This window comes from Oncorhynchus keta, chromosome 14, assembly GCF_023373465.1.
Source record: "Oncorhynchus keta strain PuntledgeMale-10-30-2019 chromosome 14, Oket_V2, whole genome shotgun sequence".
Lineage (NCBI taxonomy): Eukaryota > Metazoa > Chordata > Actinopteri > Salmoniformes > Salmonidae > Oncorhynchus > Oncorhynchus keta.
In genome coordinates, this window is record NC_068434.1 from 65218453 (window position 1) to 65237462 (window position 19010).

At 41.7% G+C, this 19010-nt stretch overlaps 1 protein-coding gene across 1 annotated transcript in view; it reads right to left on the minus strand.

The window, feature by feature from the left end:
• The window catches only part of LOC118394153 (immunoglobulin superfamily DCC subclass member 3-like), a 118654-nt gene extending 101867 nt beyond the window's left edge, over positions 1–16787 (minus strand). Inside the window, exon 1 of the mRNA XM_052462155.1 lies at positions 16457–16787. Within this exon, the coding sequence (XP_052318115.1) occupies positions 16457–16520 (64 nt within the window). The 5' untranslated portion in view covers positions 16521–16787. The remainder of the gene's footprint in view (positions 1–16456) is intronic.
• Positions 16788–19010: the final 2223 nt, after the last annotated feature.

The window sequence follows — 19010 nt, forward strand, 5'->3', positions numbered from 1 at the left end:
GGTAGTTGGGTGGGCTATTTACAGATGGGCTGTGTACGGGTGCAGTGATCGGTTAACTGTTCCGACAGCCGATGCTTAAAGTTAGTGAGTCATTGGCAGCAGAGAACTGGAAGGAAAGGCGGCCAAATCAGGTGTTGGCTTTGGGGATGACCAGTGAAATATACCTGCTGGAGCACGTGCTACGGGTGTGTGTTGCTATGGTGACCAGTGAGCTGGCATATGAAGAAGCCGATTAAACAGCATGCTCAGTACAAAGGTGCACCTTGTGCTGGGGACAATAAAAGGACACTCTAAAATGTGCAGTTTTGTCACAAGGAATGCCACAGTTTTGAGGGGCCGTGCAATTGGCATGCTGACTGCAGGAATGTCCACGAGAGCTGTTGCCAGATAATGTAATGTTAATTTTTCTACCATAAGCCATCTCCAACATCATTTTAGAGAATTTGGCAGTGCATCCAACCAGCTTCACAACCACAGACCATGTGTATGGCGTTGTGTGGGCGTGCGGTTTACTGATATCGACGTTGTGAACAGAGTGCCCTATGGTAGCGGTGAGGTTATGGTATGGGCATTTTATCGATGGCAATTTGAATGCACAAAAATACAGTGACAAGATCCTGAGGCCCATCAGAGGGCCATTTTTAAAGGTATCTAGATGCATAGCTGTATTCCCAGTCGTGTGAAATCCATAAATTAGGGCCAAATGAATTTATTTCAATTGACTGATTTCCTCATATGAACTGTAACTCAGTCAAATCTGTAAAATTGTTGCATGTCGCATTTCTATTTTTGCTTAGTATATTTCCATCTAGTGTCAATGAAGGTCTCTGTGTGTGAGTTTGTGCAGTGTGTGTGGGCTGAGACAGAGAGCACAGGGCAGTGTAAATAAGGAAACTATCCTTGTTATTCTTCTCACTCCTCTCTCTGAACAGCTCAGCCAGAGCCAGAGAGCAGGGTTAAATGATTACCTGGTCATGATAAAGTCTTACACAACAAGAACGGAGCAGATACACACACACACACACACACACACACACACACACACACACACACACACACACACACACACACACACACACACACACACACACACACACACAGAGGCGCACACAATAATTCACACTTGCAAGCTCGTATTACACACACACACACACACACACCCACACACATACTTCCCTTCTGTGACTTATTAGCGAGGTACTGATTAATTCATTAATATCAATAGTTATGCTTGGCGATGATACCAGAGTGAGGTCTAGTGTCTGGTTCTGAGAGGGAACAGAAGGAGAGAGAACAATAAATAAAGGATGTAAACAAGCTGACCTGACTTGGCGCCATAAAAGTAAAGCTTAGCGGACTCTCCTGCACCTCCTGCTCTCAGTATCAGGTTTCAGCTGCTCAAGGACTAAGCACTAACAGCCCCTGCCTCGGACCCAGGAATCTGAGTGGGGGATTGGGCGGGAGGGGAAGCACAGGGGTCAGCACAGAGGACCTCCAGTGTCATCCCTCAAATTCCAGCCCAGGAATACTCCCCTTTAGGTGCAGACAAGGAATTCATTGACATGCTCTCCTTTCTAACCGTTTCCCTCCCTCCCTCTCTCTGCGAGGTGAGTAAAGCTGCTACGAGACCAAAGCGACATCAGTGCTACTGCCTCTGAAAAACAAAGGGGTGGTGAAATATTTAACCCCTTGTTGGTCGTGCTGCCCGCACAGAGCTCTCTGCTCCACTAAAGTCTCAATGGAAGTAGTGTTTCGTCGCCCGTAGTAACATCAACAAACTGAATCTGTGTTATTATCATGTCAGTGATTTCAAGAGTAGCAGAACATGGCTTTATTAATGTATTTCACAGAGATGAGCATTTCATGAATGCATTGGAGTGTGTCCTTTTAGCTGAACAGGAAGCTGATGAATTCAATGAATTTTTGTTGTTGTAAATGAATAAAGCATGGAGAGAGAGCAGGATCATGCAGCATTTCAAATGAGAGCTTTCACTGATTGGCTCATCAATGTCATCAGATAGACTCGGAGGTCTGTGGACTCTCACAAAGCACTGATGACTGCCTCCAAGACATTCAAAATTAATGTCCACATGGAACATTCATGACTGGTTTCAACTAGAGGTCGACCGATTATGATTTTTCAACGCCAATACCGATTATTGGAGGACCTAAAAAGCCGATACCAATTAATCAGCCGATTTCTTTACAATTTATTTGTAATAATGACAATTACAACAATACTGAATGAACACTTATTTTAACTTAATATAATACATCAATACAATCAATTTAGCCTCAAGTAAATAATGAAACATGTTCAATTTGGTTTAAATAATGCAAAAACAAAGTGTTGGATAAGAAAGTAAAAGTGCAATATGTGCCATGTAAGAAAGCTAACATTTAAGTTCCTTGCTCAGAAAATGAGAACATATGAAAGCTGGTGGTTCCTTTTAACATGAGTCTTCAATATTCCCAGGTAAGAAGTTTTAGGTTGTAGTTATTATAGGGATTATAGGACTATTTCCCTCTATACCATTTGTATTTCATTAAACTTTGACTATTGGATGTTCTTATAGGCACTTTAGTATTGCCAGTGTAACAGTACAGCTTCCGTCCCTCTCCTCGCTCCTACCTGGGCTCGAACCAGGAACACATCAATAACAGCCACCCTCGAAGCAGCGTTACCCATGCAGAGCAAGGGAAACAACCACTCCAAGGCTCAGAGCGAGTGACGTTTGAAACGCTATTAGCGCACGCTAACTAGCTAGCCATTTCACTTCGGTTACACCAGCCTCATCTCGGGTGTTGATAGGCTTGAAGTCATAAACAGCGCAATGCTTGACGCACAACGAAGAGCTGGTTCACCAATTACTTTGCAGACAGAGTTCAGTGTGTCAAATCGGAGGGCATGCTGTCCGGTCCTCTGGCAGTCTCTATGGGGGTGCCACAGGGTTCAATTCTCGGGCCGACTCTTTTCTCTGTATATATCAATGATGTTGCTCTTGCTGCGGGCGATTCCCTGATCCACCTCTACGCAGACGACACCATTCTATATACTTTCGGCCCGTCATTGGACACTGTGCTATCTAACCTCCAAACGAGCTTCAATGCCATACAACACTCCTTCCGTGGCCTCCAACTGCTCTTAAACGCTAGTAAAACCAAATGCATGCTTTTCAACCGATCGCTGCCTGCACCCGCATGCCCGACGAGCATCACCACCCTGGATGGTTCCGACCTTGAATATGTGGACACCTATAAGTACCTAGGTGTCTGGCTAGACTGCAAACTCTCCTTCCAGACTCATATCAAACATCTCCAATCGAAAATCAAATCAAGAGTCGGCTTTCTATTCCGCAACAAAGCCTCCTTCACTCACGCTGCCAAGCTTACCCTAGTAAAACTGACTATCCTACCGATCCTCGACTTCAGCGATGTCATCTACAAAATTGCTTCCAACCCTCTACTCAGCAAACTGGATGCAGTTTATCACAGTGCCATCCGTTTTGTCACTAAAGCACCTTATACTACCCACCACTGCGACTTGTATGCTCTAGTCGGCTGGCCCTCGCTACATATTCGTCGCCAGACCCACTGGCTCCAGGTCATCTACAAGGCCATGCTAGGTAAAGCTCCGCCTTATCTCAGTTCACTGGTCACGATGGCAACACCCATCCGTAGCACGCGCTCCAGCAGGTGTATCTCACTGATCATCCCTAAAGCCAACACCTCATTCGGCCGCCTTTCGTTCCAGTACTCTGCTGCCTGTGACTGGAACGAATTGCAAAAATCGCTGAAGTTGGAGACTTTTATCTCCCTCACCAACTTAAAACATCAGCTATCTGAGCAGCTAACCGATCGCTGCAGCTGTACAGTCTATTGGTAAATAGCCCACCCATTTTCACCTACCTCATCCCCACAGTTTTTATTTATTTACTTTTCTGCTCTTTTGCACACCAATATCTCTACCTGTACATGATCATCTGATCATTTATCACTCCAGTGTTAATCTGCAATATTGTAATTATTCGCCTACCTCCTCATGCCTTTTGCACACATTGTATATAGACTCCCCTTTTTTTCTACTGTGTTATTGACTTGTTAATTGTTTACTCCATGTGTAACTCTGTGTTGTCTGTTCACACTGCTATGCTTTATCTTGGCCAGGTCGCAGTTGCAAATGAGAACTTGTTCTCAACTAGCCTACCTGGTTAAATAAAGGTGAAATAAAAAAAAATAAAAAAAAATAAAAAAAAACCCACATGTAGTTAACTAGTGATTATGATTGATTGATTGTCTTATAAGATAAGTTTAATGCTAGCTAGCAACTTACCTTGGCGTACTGCATTTGCGTAACAGGCAGTCTCCTTGTGGAGTGCAACGAGAGAGAGGCAGGTCGTTATTGCGTTGGACTAGTTAACTGTAAGGTTGCAAGATTGGATCCCCGAGCTGACAAGGTGAAAATCTGTCGCTCTGCCCTTGAACGAGGCAGTTAACCCACCGTTCGTAGGCCGTCATTGAAGGTAAGAATGTGTTCTAAACTAACTTGCCTAGTTAAATAAAGATTAAATAAAAAACATTTTAAAAAATCGCCCAAATCGGTGCCCAAAAATAACGATTTACGATTCTTATAAAACCTTGAAATCGGCCCTAATTAATCGCCCATTCCGATTAATCGGCCGACCTCTAGTTGCGGCCGACCTCTAGTTCCAACTTAATCACTAGGCAGGTTGAAGCGTTGGACTAGTAACCGGAAGGTTGCAAGTTCAAACCCCGAGCTGACAAGGTACAAATCTGTCGTTCTGCCCCTTAACTGGAGGTTAACCCACTGTTCCTAGGCCGTCATTGAAATTAAGAATTTGTTCTTAACTGACTTGCCTAGTTAAATAAAGGTAAACAACTGTCTTTGGAAAAAAGGAGAAGAGAGGTGAAATAACAAATCTGACAGTTAACCCACTGTTCCTAAGAAATTAAGAACTGACTTGAAAAAAGGTGAAATAACAGACAGTAAGAGAGAGAGAGGAGAGAAACAGAGAAAGGTGGACAGCATTACCAGCACATGGGCACAGCAGAAGCACTGAGCACCTAGCTAAGCTATAGAGGGGTCAGGGTAATGGATGAGGAGGGGAGGGATGGCTGGCCATGTGTGTGTTGTGTGCTGTGCTGCTGGGTGCTGTGCTGCGTGGAACAGGAGAAGAGAGGCCAGCACAGCTGTAGATGCCAGAGGTCAGAGCATTGACACACTGTCAAAGAGACTGAGAAAGAGGCACACGCAGTCAGGCAGACCCCTCCTCTTAATGCTCCCTTTAACAAGGGGAAGGGCACCCTGGGGTTTAGGATTACCACCGTGGGAGACCAGAAGCCTGCCAGGCTGAGAGAGACTAGTGGTGGCTAAGTGTGGCTCGCGCTCAGGTTTACTACTGGCATTCAATTAAGCCCACTGTGCTACTGTACAAAGGACTGGAGGGAGGGAGGCATACACAGCCTCACAGCCAAACTGCTGCAGTTGGCTAAATAATAACCAAGCTCTATTCAACATTGTTAGAAATCAAGCGGTCATAGCTGCATCACAGCACAATCTGTTGCGGAGCAAAAACATAAAAAGCTTGGTTTTATCAATCACAGACAGTGAGCATCCTGAACACTGCAGAACAATGCATTCTTAATGCTCCCATAATTTCCTCCTCAGTAAAAAGCACTCCTGGGTAATTTGTCCCTTGTCATATGAGGCACTTCAATTTCAGCAGCCACTGCTGTTGTTGTTTAATCAGACCCATACAGTCACAGATCTGGATCAGATCATTACAAAGCAATCAAGAGGCAGGTCTCAATTTCTGATTACACAAAAAAACATAGACTTTTTAAAAACTCCAATCATCTCACACAATAACAGTACATTATGAGGGTAAACGTGTTAAGCGTAGCAATATTGTATCGGGAGCCACCCATCTCGTTATCCCTCACACTGTTTAGATATCAGAAGCAGGACCTGATCTTTGTCTCATCACTTTCTCCACTCTTAAATTTCACCTTCTCAGTGAAATAGCAAGGCTCTCTCATCCACCTCTTCCTCAGTTTCAATGCCAAGTCTACTCAACCCTGTAGGCTACCATCCATTGCCAACTCGTCATTGATCCAGGCAACAATTTTGGTATTATTTTTTACACCTTATAGTGTGCTCTAAAATACGGAGTATGTCTAGATTCTAAAAACATTCCTTTATTCAACATTAAAAATATTAACATCTCAAAAGTGCCCTTTTTGATGTTGTTCAATTTAAGACATTGTTTACATCAGATTTCCAGAGTGGGCACTATGCTAATTGTTAAGTTATGAGCACCACCAACATAGTGAATGGGAAAATGGATTCAAAGGGAACTCTCTCCGCTGGTGATTTGCTGAATGTACAATCCCAAAGGAGGGCTGTGATTGGTTAATGACCTATAATGTCAATTTCTCATACTATAATATGTCTTATCTTCAAAAGTATTTTGTATGTATAAAATAAGCTAAATCAAAAAGGGTACTTTTTATGTTGAATAATTCATGTGAAAATGTGTTTTTCAGATTCTATTCATTCTCAATATTTTAGAGCAAACTATAAGAAGTGACCACAAGATGTTGTCTGTATATGTCACGACTTCCACCGGAGTCGGTCCCTCTCCTTGTTCGAGCGGCGTTCGGCGGTCGACGTCGCCGGCCTTCTAGCCATCACCGATCCACTTTTCATTTTCCATTTGTTTTGTCTTTGTTTATTTACCCTCTGGTTTCCCCCATATTTGTGTGCGTGTTTGTTTTATTTTAAGGCTGTATTTGACAGCTGGTAGGTTGTTGCCGGGTTTTGTTATGACGCCTGTTTATTTATATTTATTTGTATTTTTACAGTACCATAGTATTGTGTTTGTACTGGTGTTTTTTTGTATTAAATACCTTGTCCACGCATCTCAGCTCTCCTGCACCTGACTCCTTTCACCACTTACCCACAGCCTTGACAGTATCATGTACAGTTCACAGATTATAGGGTCTTACATTAGGCATGTACAGGTCTAAAAAGGGCTTAAAATGGCCACTTTCATCATGATTTTCTCAAAAATGGTTTGTGATACAAATATAAAACGCATGTCAAACATCCATCCTTCCGAATTAAGTTTCTATGTGAGAAATGTCAGAACAATCTGAGATACAAAAAAAACTTTTTGGGGCTATCCTTGCATGGAATCACCCAAATAATTCTTTGGGGGTCAATCATACATGTATTTAATTATTTTTGGAAAGGGCACACAAAGCTGGTTTTGCCGCTTATAGATGTCCCCCAGTGTTTGTTATGAAGTTGACGTGTTAATGAAGGAAAGTCATCCAGTAAAATACTACTTGAGTAAAAGTCTAAAATAATTCAGTTTTAAATATACTAAGTATCTAAAGTAAATATAATTGCTAAAATATACTTAAGTATCAAAAGTAAAAGTATAAATCATTTCAAATTCCTTATATTAAGCAAACCAGATGGCACCATTCATTTTTGGGAGGGAGGGAGTTGCAGGGGCACACTCCAAGTTCTCTTGAGAAGTCTGTAATTGGACCATTTTCCTGTCCTGCTAAGCATTCAAAATGTAACAATTACTTTTGGGTTTCAGGAAAAACATAAGGAGTAAAAAGTACATGATTTTCTTTAGGAATGTAGTGAAATAAAAGTATGATATATACAGTGGGGCAAAAAGTATTTAGTCAGCCACCAATTGTGCAAGTTCTCCCACTTAAAAAGATGAGAGAGGCCTGTAATTTTCATAATAGGTACACCTCAACTATGACTGACAAAATGAGAAAAAAAATCCAGAAAATCACATTGTAGGAATTTTAATACATTTATTTGCAAATTATGGTGGAAAATAAGTTTTTGGTCACCTACAAACAAGCAAGATTTCTGGCTCTCACAGTCCTGTAACTTCTAAGAGGCTTTTAAGAGGCTCCTCTGTCCTCCACTCGTTACCTGTATTAATGGCACCTGTTTGAACTTGTTATCAGTATAAAAGACACCTGTCCACAACCTCAAACAGTCACACTCCAAACTCCACTACGGCCAAGACCAAAGAGCTGTCAAAGGACACCAGAAACAAAATTGTAGACCTGCAACAGGCTGGGAAGACTGAATCTGCAATAGGTAAGCAGCTTGGTTTGAAGAAATCAACTGTGGGAGCAATTAATAGGAAATGGGAGACATACAAGACCACTGATAATCTCCCTCGATCTGGGGCTCCACGCAAGATCTCACCTGGGGGGTCAAAATGATCACAAGAACGGTGAGCAAAAATCCCAGAACCACACGGGGTGACCTAGTGAATGACCTGCAGAGAGCTGGGACCAAAGTAACAAAGCCTACCATCAGTAACACACTACGCCGCCAGGGACTCAAATCCTGCAGTGCCAGACGTGTCTCCCTGCTTAAGCCAGTACATGTCCAGGCCCATCTGAAGTTTGCTAGAGAGCATTTGGATGATCCAGAAGAAGATTGGGAGAATGTCATATGGTTAGATGAAACCAAAATATGACTTTTTGGTAAAAACTCAACTCGTCGGGTTTGGAGGACAGAGAATGCTGAGTTGCATCCAAAGAACACCATACCTACTGTGAAGCATGGGGGTGGAAACATCATGCTTTGGGGCTGTTTTTCTGCAAAGGAACCAGGACGACTGATCCGTGTAAAGGAAAGAATGAATGGGCCATGTATCATGAGATTTTGAGTGAAAACCTCCTTCCATCAGCAAGGGCATTGAAGATGAAACGTGGCTGGGTCTTTCAGCATGACAATGATCCCAAACACACCGCCCGCGCAACGAAGGAGTGGCTTCGTAAGAAGCATTTCAAGGTCCTGGAGTGGCCTAGCCAGTCTCCAGATCTCAACCCCATAGAAAATCTTTGGAGGGAGTTGAAAGCCCGTGTTGCCCAGCAACAGCCCCAAAATATCACTGCTCTAGAGGAGATCTGCATGGAGTAATGGGCCAAAATACCAGCAACAGTGTGTGAAAACCTTGTGAAGACTTACAGAAAACTTTTGACCTCAGTCATTGCCAACAAAGGGTATATAACAAAGTATTGAGATAAACTTTTGTTATTGGCAAAATACTTATTTTCCACCATAATTTGCAAATAAATTCATAAAAAATCCTACAATGTGATTTTCTGGATTTTTTTTCTAATTTTGTCTGTCATAGTTGAAGTGTACCTATGATGAAAACTACAGGCCTCTCTCATCTTTTGAAGTGGGAGAACTTGCACAATTGGTGGCTGACTAAATACTTTTTTGCCCCACTGTAAATAGTAAATAGTAAAGTAAAGTACAGATACCCCCCCAAAATACACTAGTAGTACTTTAAAGTATTTTTACTTCAATATTTTACACCACTGGTTGGCAGAATAGGCACATGTACAGGTAACTGCCAAAATAATGGAAACACTTAAGTAAACAGGGATACAAAGTATATTGGAAGAAAGAACGCAGGTGTTTCCACACAGGTGTGGTTCCTGAATTAATTAAGCTATTAACATCCCATCATGCTTAGAGTCATGATGAATGGTGTCACATCCCTCCAATAGAGTTCCAAACACTAGTAGAATCTATGCCAAGGTGAATTAAATCTGTTCTGGCTCATGGTGGCCAAACAGTCTATTAAGACACTTTATGTTGGTGTTTCCTTTATTTTGGCAGTTACCTGTATATTGCTTCATTTACATATTTGAATACAATATTTCCGAAAATGTGTAATAAGAATAATCTCATATTTGTGTCCACATTCAACTTGTAATGGACATTTTGATACACAGTGGGGAGAACAAGTATTTGATGCACTGCCGATTTTGCAGGTTTTCCCTACTTACAAAGCATGTAGAGGTCTGTAATTGTTATCATAGGTACACTTCAACTGTGAGAGACGGAATCTAAAACAAAAATCCAGAAAATCACATTGAATGATTTTTAAGTAATTAATTTGCATTTTATTGCATGACATAAGTATTTGATACATCAGAAAAGCAGACCTTAATATTTGGTACAGAAACCTTTGTTTGCAATTACATAGATCATACGTTTCCTGTAGTTCTTGACCAGGTTTGCACACACTGCAGCAGGGATTTTGGCCCACTCCTCCATACAGACCTTCTCCAGATCCCTATATGGACTTTCAGCTCCCTCCAGAGACTTTCTATTGGGTTCAGGTCTGGAGACTGGCTAGGCCACTCCAGGACCTTGAGATGCTTCTTACGGAGCCACTCCTTAGTTGCCGTGGCTGTGTGTTTCGGGTCGTTGTCATGTTGGAAGACCCAGCCACGACCCATCTTCAATGCTCTTACTGAGTAAAGGAGTTTGTTGGCCAAGATCTTGCGATACATAGCCCCATCCATCCTCCCCTCAATACGATAGAGTCGTCCTGTCCCCTTTGCAGTAAAGCATCCCCAAAGAATGATGTTTCCACCTCCATGCTTCACAGTTGGGATGGTGTTCTTGGGGTTGTACTCATCCTTCTTCTTCCTCCAAACATGGCTAGTGGAGTTCAGACCACATGACCTTCTTCCATTCCTCCTCTGGATCATCCAGATGGTCATTGGGAAACTTCAGACGGGCCTGGACATGCGATGGCTTGAGCAGGGGGACCTTGCGTGCACTGCAGGATTTTAATCCATGACGGCGTAGTGTGTGACTAATGGTTTTCTTTGAGACTGTGGTCCCAGCTCTCTTCAGGTCATTGACCAGGTCCTGCCGTGTAGTTCTGTGCTGATCCCTCACCTTCCTCATGATCATTGATGCCCCACGAGGTGAGATCATGCATGGAGCCCCAGACCGAGGGTGATTGACCGTCATCTTGAACTTCTTCCATTTTCTAATAATTGCACCAACAGTTGTTGCCTTCTCACCAAGCTGCTTGCCTATTGTCCTGTAGCCCATCCCAGCCTTGTGCAGGTCTACAATTTTATCCCTGGTGTCCTTACACAACTCTCTGGTCTTGGCCATTGTGGAGAGGTTGGAGTCTGTTTGATTGAGTGTGTGGACAGGTGTCTTTTATACAGGTAACGAGTTCAAACAGGTGCAGTTAATACAGGTAATGAGTGGAGAACAGGAGAGCTTCTTAAAGAAAAACTAACAGGTCTGTGAGAGTCGGAATTCTTACTGTTTGGTAGGTGATCAAATACTTATGTCATGCAATAAAATGCATATTAATTACTTAAAAATCATACAATGTGATTTTCTTTATGTGTGTTTTAGATTCCATCTCTCACAGTTTAAGTGTACCTATGATAAGAATTACAGACCTCTACATGCTTTGTAAGTCGGAAAACCTGCAAAATCGGCAGTGTATTAAATACTTGTTCTTCCCACTGTATGTATACATAGATTTAGAAAATACTGCATTCGGTGTGGTGCCTGGCCTTAGCCTATGCAGTATACTATTAAGGCTACCTGTAATTATGTCGTTCTAAGGTAGTATGGCTTCTGTTGACAAAAAAATATATCATGCTAGACTTCGATCAAGAAATTAGACTCCGTTTCAGATTCTGTTTTCTTTTTTTTTTCCTTTTTCCTAATAATGGAAATAACAATAAAATTATAGTTTTTGTGTTCAGTCAAGTCCTTCCTTCGAAATGGCTATCCATGTTTTGACCTTATCCTTACAACCTCACAGACTATCTCTGACAGCAGCCAATCAGACTCTGTAACACCCATAACATCCATAACGGTAATTCTATGGTCTAAAGTAAAAAGCTATTTTTATAGTACTTTGCCGTGAGAGATCAAAACATTATCTTTATTTCTAGGGTAGACCCTGTAAGTAAAGACTATATGTTTGTATACCTAGCCACAGGAATCTACCCATGTCAATTATGAATCATTATGAACCTTCCTTTTGCTCCTCATACTATAAACACACAGACACGGGCACACGTACATGCACACACACACACTCACAGACGCACGAACGAATGCACGCACTCACGCACGCACGCACGCACGCACGCACGCACGCACGCACACACACACACACACACACACACACACACACACACACACACACACACACACACACACAGCTGCAACAGGGTGCCCTTCACCTTTCAATTATCAAAGGAATAAGCTGACCCACAGACTAAATCCCAACACCAGGAAGATGATATTGACAAGAAATATCTACTAACAATAATCCCACTATAAGCTCGAAGAAAATGTACATTTCATACAATTTACAACTGTGTTTGCATTGTGATGATGACTCACCCTGGCCAATGCATTAACTCCCACCTGCTTCAATCAACAATATTCCTATGTCAAGTTCCCTCTAGTCCGGCGGTCTGACATGTGTCCATAACATTGTCAACACATGGTCATTCCCTATGGGACAGGTGCACCTGAGGTCTCTGTGTAGACTACTCATCTTTCACCAAACGAACATAGAAGAATAACAGTTTTGTGTGCAGTCTATGGCAAGCCTACAAATTATATTACAGGGTCCAAGATGAACCTCACAAGAATAACACAAGTAAACAACAATAGCATCCTTATAGTGAATGTGACTAACAAAATCATTTGTTTCACGATTGAAATACAAACAATTTTTTGTTGTTGCTGTTGTTACTGTTACTATTTGTCTTTATTTTGAACAAACATCTAACAGTGCACACCTCTCTGGTCATACCTTGCAGGATGAAAACAAACAACGGACTGTTCTATTCAAGCTTCACTACAGCTTCTAACCATACACCTTCTTACCTCAGTGGTTCTTACCTCAGTGGTTCCTCATATTGACTGAAACTTTAAACGGCACAAAAAGTGATTCAATTACTGCAGGATTAGTGAAACAAATCAATTGAAACGATTTCATTTTTCTTAGATGTGGCGGCTAGAATACATCACAACAACTCCCTTATAAGTCACTCACGAGCCACACACAAAGAACTCAAAGGCCTCAAATAAAAAATGTATGCATCATGTTTACTCCTTCACTCCTCCTTCCTTACTGCTTCACTCCTCCTTCCTTACTCCTTCACTCTTCCTTCCTTGCTCCTTCCTTACTCCTTCACTCTTCCTTCCTTACTCCTTCACTCCTCCTTCCTAACTCCTTCACTCTTTCTTCCTTACTCCTTCCTTACTCCTTCACTCCTCCTTCACTCTTCCTTCCTTACTCCTTCACTCCTCCTTCCTTACTCCTTCACTCTTCCTTCCTTACTCCTTCACTCTTCCTTCCTTACTCCTTCACTCCTCCTTCCTTACTCCTTCACTCTTCCTTCCTTACTCCTTCACTCTTCCTTCCTTACTCCTTCACTCCTCCTTCCTTACTCCTTCACTCCTCCTTCACTCTTCCTTCACTCCTCCTTCCTTACTCCTTCACTCTTCCTTCCTTACTCCTTCACTCCTCCTTCCTTACTCCTTCACTCTTCCTTCCTTACTCCTTCACTCTTCCTTCCTTACTTCTTCACTTCTCCTTCCTTACTCCTTCACTCTTCCTTCCTTACTCCTTCACTCCTCCTTCCTTACTCCTTCACTCTTCCTTCCTTACTCCTTCACTCCTCCTTCCTTACTCCTTCACTCTTCCTTCCTTACTCCTTCACTCCTCCTTCCTTACTCCTTCCTTACTCCTTCACTCTTCCTTCCTTACTCCTTCACTCCTCCTTCCTTACTACTTTACTCCTCCTTCACTTCTCCTTCCTTACTCCTTCACTCTTCCTTCCTTACTCCTTCACTCCTCCTTCCTTACTCCTTCACTCTTCCTTCCTTACTCCTTCACTTCTCCTTCCTTACTCCTTCACTCTTCCTTCCTTACTCCTTCACTCCTCCTTCCTTACTCCTTCACTCTTCCTTACTCCTTCACTCTTCCTTCCTTACTTCTTCACTCTTCCTTCTTTACTCCTTCACTCTTCCTTCCTTACTCCTTCACTCTTCCTTCCTTACTCCTTCACTCCTCCTTCCTTACTCCTTCACTCTTCCTTCCTTACTCCTTCACTCCTCCTTCCTTACTACTTTACTCCTCCTTCCTTACTCCTTCACTCCTCCTTCCTTACTCCTTCACTCCTCCTTCCTTACTCCTTCACTCTTCCTTCCTTACTCCTTCACTCCTCCTTCCTTACTACTTTACCCCTCCTTCACTCCTCCTTCCTTACTCCTTCACTCCTCCTTCCTTACTCCTTCACTCTTCCTTCCTTACTCCTTCACTCCTCCTTCCTTACTCCTTCACTCCTCCTTCCTTACTACTTTACTCCTCCTTCCTTACTCCTTCACTCCTCCTTCCTTACTCCTTCACTCCTCCTTCCTTACTCCTTCACTCTTCCTTCCTTACTACTTTACTCCTCCTTCCTTACTCCTTCACTCCTCCTTCCTTACTCCTTCACTCCTCCTTCCTTACTCTTTCACTACTCCTTCCGTACTCTTTCACTCCTCCTTCCTTACTCCTTCACTCCTCCTTCCTTACTCCTTCCTTACTCCTTCACTCCTCCTTCCTTACTCCTTCACTCTTCCTTCCTTCCTCTTTCACTCCTACTTCCTTACTCCTTCACTCCTCCTTCCTTACTCCTTCACTCCTCCTTCCTTACTCTTTCACTACTCCTTCCGTACTCCTTCACTCCTCCTTCCTTACTCCTTCACTCCTCCTTCCTTACTCCTTCACTCTTCCTTCCTTCCTCTTTCACTCCCACTTCACTCCTCCTTCCTTACTCCTTCACTCCTTCTTCCTTACTCATTCACTCCTCCTTCCTTACTCCTTCACTCCTCCTTCCTTACTCCATCACTCCTCCTTCCTTACTCCTTCACTCCTCCTTCCTTACTCCTTCACTCTTCCTTCCTTCCTCTTTCACTCCCACTTCACTCCTCCTTCCTTACTCCTTCACTCCTTCTTCCTTACTCATTCACTCCTCCTTCCTTACTCCTTCACTCCTCTTTTCTTACTCCTTCACTCCTCTTTTCTCACCCTCCATACTACTGCTCCAGCCTTTACTGGAAATGTGATTACATGGGTGGTGTGCTCCTGTGGGTCTCTATGGCATGATGCTCATCATAAAAGCATCCCTCTATCCGGGTTACATGCTGGGAAATGGGGCCTCGCATTGAGGGACTAAAAACTGTCAATCATACTGAACAAAGGAGCCAAGAACATTTTAAAAAGAAGTTCATCTGTACAAATATTCTCCTCAGCGGGCAATAACTGCTGCCTTTTTATTCATTCTCACAGCAATAAATTGACTACACAAAGACTCAGTCAATTAAAGATATCTCCCCCTATGACAGATGATAAGCGCATCAGTGCTCAGTGCTCTGATTTAAAAAAAAGGCTAATATGCTCTATGCAGACAAGTGGCAGAACTTTTTTTTTAAAGCAATAACATTCCATAAATGCATAAAAGGCTGGTTTGTGTGCATCAATGGTAATGATTCATAGTGACCACAGCCAAGAAAGAAAGGAAAGAGATACTAGTCTTTCAGGCACAAATCAACACACACACACACACACACACACACACACACACACACACACACACACACACACACACACACACACACACACACACACACACACACACACACACACACACACACACACACACATAAACACACACACCTAAGAACCACATGGACCATAATGTGTGTAAACAATTATACATCTTAATTAATGCATTCAATTAATAGGACAGCCTACTTGAACATCATAAAATCAAAATCATCTCATAACCTATTGCTGTTATTCTTATTGTTAGGCCTATTATTAGGCTATTATTATTATTATTATCAATATCATCATATAATTATGATCATTATTAGCCTACCACTTTGTCTTGGTTCAAGTCGTAGGCTACAATGGTAGGAGCCTATCATCATCACCATCATCATCTGCCTATATAATTTTCCGGGTGTGAGGTTATTATACAATTATGCAACAGACCCTATGTGGGTTAACCTATGTGGTTTCTAGGACGTATGCTGCACGTGGCTACATACAATATAACCAAAGGGCGCATGGATTCAAGATGTTTTTTTTAAGCAACATCCATGCTGTTATATAGGCTAATATGATAATATTTTCAGAGTGTCAAACAAGTTCGTGCCAGCTACACATCACCACCTACTCAAGTGTGAGATCATTGATGAACAAATATCGGTTTCTAAATTCCATTGGCACACACTCACAGACACACCAATATAATACACATGGAACGGAATTCCCCAAAAGAAGATGAACGTTCAAGGAATAAACGCAAGAGATATGTTGAAGTTCACGGCCAGCCGAGATGGTCAGTGCTTCTATAGTTTCGTTCAACCATGTCTGCAGCGGAGACGGTATAGAAATATATAGGGCTAGATATGATGCACTATCTTTGGTCTGCAGCACCAGCTTCCGATAGGGGGAAAAGGCGGTTCCGTTCCAAAAAGGTGTTATCCTGCAGAGGTAGTAGTAGCCTAGAAAGGATAGCAATAAACACTTACCGACTAAAGCGTTGAGGAGTAATCCAAAAATGCATGGAACAAGGCAGAGCCTTCTGGTAGCCATTTAATCACTTTGAAATATATTACGATACTTGAAAAAACAACGTGAGGCGATCAGAAGAAAACAGACATACGGCTAGCTCTTCATGTTCCGAGCTACAACAATTGGTGGCTCGCAGGGGTAGAACTTGCTTGCGCCATTTTGCACATCTATCAGGAATCTGTCAGCATCTCGTGCTCTCCTCTATTCCTCTGTATCCCAGAGCCGCTGCCTCACACACATATATCCACGTTGTAGCTTTTCCCACGTACTACACTTCTCTTCCATCTGTCTCCCCTCCTCCCTCTACTGCATTCGCAATTTTTTTTTTTAGGAGTCTCTACTCTGGGAACAAAAGCGACAAGACCGCTGCACTCACAAGGCATATATTAAAGCCACTATTAAGCTATGCTTAGTTTGCAAGTGGATCTATATTTAAAACAAATATTATACCATAATTTGTACCATTAGAGTACTGTATCCAAATAATGTATTCCCATCGTTATAGGCTAAGCCAAATGTATAAACGTTTACTAGTTGTAGCCTAACACTAATTTCATGTTTTCTAATGTGTAGTTTAGGCCTATAATAATACAATAATTAAAATAATAATACCTAATGTTGTGAATAATATTCGAACAATACTGTTATCTGTTGAGTTGTATTACTAGTATTATGAAATATAATGATACATGTTAGTCAAAGGACAAATAACTGAAATATAATTTTTGGTGAAGGTGTCAAAATGTGAAATGAAAACAACATGATTTTTGTTGAAGGTGTTAAAATCTGAAATGAAAACAACAATGGCAAAGTGCGCTCACAAATCACCCCTTATGCTGCTCGACATTTCAGTGATTTATTGTCATCAATGATTCTGGACCACTTTCGGATCACATCGTTGAAAAAAAATATGTTAAATGGTCGACCAAGAGAAGAGGAGTGACATCTAACGGTGATGCACATTATTGCAACTTATCAGCAAAGCATCACTAGGTGGAATTCCCCAATTGAAGCGCCGTTTTCGCGTAGTTGCCGCCTCTGTTCAGCTATTATATTCCACCCCTTGCTTTTCCTGTCATTTGGCTAATTCTCTCTATGTCCATTCAGAAAGTTTCATCAAAGAGAGGTACAAATAATACGTAACTGAAAAGAGCATAACAAAATTGTAAAAATGTGAGCAAGTCATGAAGATCTGCATGTGCGAGGAATGAAGACAGGTGAGTTTTGTGTTTCTTTCCTCTCATTAATGGGATGCTACTGAAGCAAACGTAGCTCGATTAAATCTTGAAAATCTTGTATTTTTCCATATATCATTATTTCTTTCTCATTACGGAGTCCTCTCTCGACATTTTAAACAACATGATATTTCATTGATCCTACCTCCTCACATTGTTTCTTGTTGTTCTTAAAATTCAAATGACAACGTTATGGAAGATTGCGCCAAGTTTGCGCGCACCCCATCTTCCATAACGTTGTCATGGAATATATCAATGTTGTTTCCAACCATATAATTAAGAATGACAAGAATTGAATAGGATCTCTATGTTTCCAACTACCAATCAGCAACTGCTCCGTAAATCCGGATGCATATTGAACGTTGAGATTGCTGAAAGGCCAGTCTCTTTGGCAAATGACAGGAGTGGAATGTTAGCTAAAAATACTGTTATCCAGACTACAGTTACTGTAACTGTAAATTTAGAAGGTGATATTTCAGAATATGTTGCGAGTAGGCCTAGATTATATGCCTATAATCTAGGCCTATAGGTAAAGTAGCCTGTAAATGAACTGTGGTGTACTGCAATATTGCATGAACACCTTTATAGCATACGGTAAGCCTAGCCTATGGTCCAGGAAGGCTCAATCACATTTTGGCATTAAAAATATAAATATACCTATTCATGGACTCTGGTCCACTTTAATTCATTTCATGATAATATTATATCTTTAATCTCCATATACGCTTTGTCCATTTTCATTAATTTCATGATAATATTGTATCTTTAATCTCCATATACCCAAAACACAACAAAATGATTTTATATAGGCCTACTAAAGTTGGTATTGTACTCCATTATGTTACTATGCGTAAGGCAATCCTACTATGCAAACAACATTTTCATGAGTTATCCTTAGTAATGGACAGGTTTGATTTCCTTAATAGGCCCACCTCTTATGGTGTGATTGCAATCTTGGAGGTTGTAATTTACATCTTATTAACCCCCTTCTCTTGTTCTAAGCGCCTGGTTCCTCAGTTTGAGGTAGCCTAATGGAACCAAGTAATACACCTAATGCAAGTCTGCAACATTAACCGACTGTCAAGTGTAGGAGAGGATATGTGTGAGAAATGTTAAAAGATATGATAAAGATATGATAAATTCATTTCAAAGTGGGCATAACATACTGAAATGGAATCTTCAAATGTTCTTTCGAAGCCCATTGCAGCATACCATCCCATGTAGCTCCACCACTTCACTCTCTCCTGAAGATGAATATTTTATTTAGTAAATTACA